The sequence below is a fragment of the Myotis brandtii genome, unplaced genomic scaffold (assembly GCF_000412655.1).
Source record: "Myotis brandtii unplaced genomic scaffold, ASM41265v1 scaffold1133, whole genome shotgun sequence".
NCBI lineage: Eukaryota > Metazoa > Chordata > Mammalia > Chiroptera > Vespertilionidae > Myotis > Myotis brandtii.
In genome coordinates, this window is record NW_005353901.1 from 67,109 (window position 1) to 67,917 (window position 809).

The following is an 809-nucleotide window of genomic DNA, read 5'->3' on the forward strand; positions in this document are numbered from 1 at the left end:
GCACCCTCCCTCTCAGCCCAGCCAAGCCCTGTGGTGGCCTCAGGAGGGAACGTGTCCCTCTCCTGTAGCTCACGGTCCACATTGGGCACTTTCCATCTGCTGAAGGAGGGAGGGGCTGACCCGCCCCGATGCATGGAAGCAGAACCCAGGACCTATGATGGGAGGTGGCAGGCCCAGGCCATCTTCCTTCTGGGCCCCGTGAGCCCCTCCCATGGGGGGACCTACAGATGCTATGGTTCTTCCAGCTCCTACCCCAACGTGTGGTCACAGCCCAGTGACCCTCTGCACATCGAGGTCACAGGTGAGGGACAGGCCAGGGTGCAACCCCTTCTGTTTCCTGGGCCCAAGTACCTGACCTGAACTGGGTGCCTAGCGGAGACCTGGGCTCATGGGGTCAGTGACACTGGCCTCTTTTAGACAGAACAACAGACGGGAGGCTCAGGAAGAGACGTGAGACCTCTCACTGCAGCCCAGTGGGCGATGTGGGATGTCCCCTGGTGCCACTGTGCCCTCCTCCCAGGTGTGCACAGGGAGCCCGCCCTCTCAGCCCAGCCAGGCTCGCTGGTGCTGCCTGGACACAGCCTGACCCTCCAGTGCCACGCGGAGGCCGGCTTTGACACATTCGCTCTGACCAAGGACGAGGGGCTCACACCCCCTCAGCGCCTTGAGGGGCAGCACAGCCCCGACTTCCCCCTGGGCCACGTGAACCGCACCCACGGGGGCCGGTACAGATGCTACAGTGGACACAACCTCTCCTCTGTGTGGTCAGCCCCCAGCGCCCCCCTGGACATCCTGGTGGCAGGTGAGGA

General features: G+C 64.2%; 1 protein-coding gene across 1 annotated transcript in view; it reads left to right on the plus strand.

Moving 5' to 3' along the window:
- The window catches only part of LOC102259938 (leukocyte immunoglobulin-like receptor subfamily A member 6), a gene marked incomplete at its 3' end in the record, with an annotated part of 23,224 nt that extends 22,422 nt beyond the window's left edge, over positions 1 to 802 (plus strand). The window contains exons 10-11 of the mRNA XM_014547766.1: positions 1 to 301; positions 521 to 802. Of these exons, the coding sequence (XP_014403252.1) occupies positions 1 to 301; positions 521 to 802 (583 nt within the window). The remainder of the gene's footprint in view (positions 302 to 520) is intronic.
- Between the last annotated feature and the right edge of the window lie 7 nt (positions 803 to 809).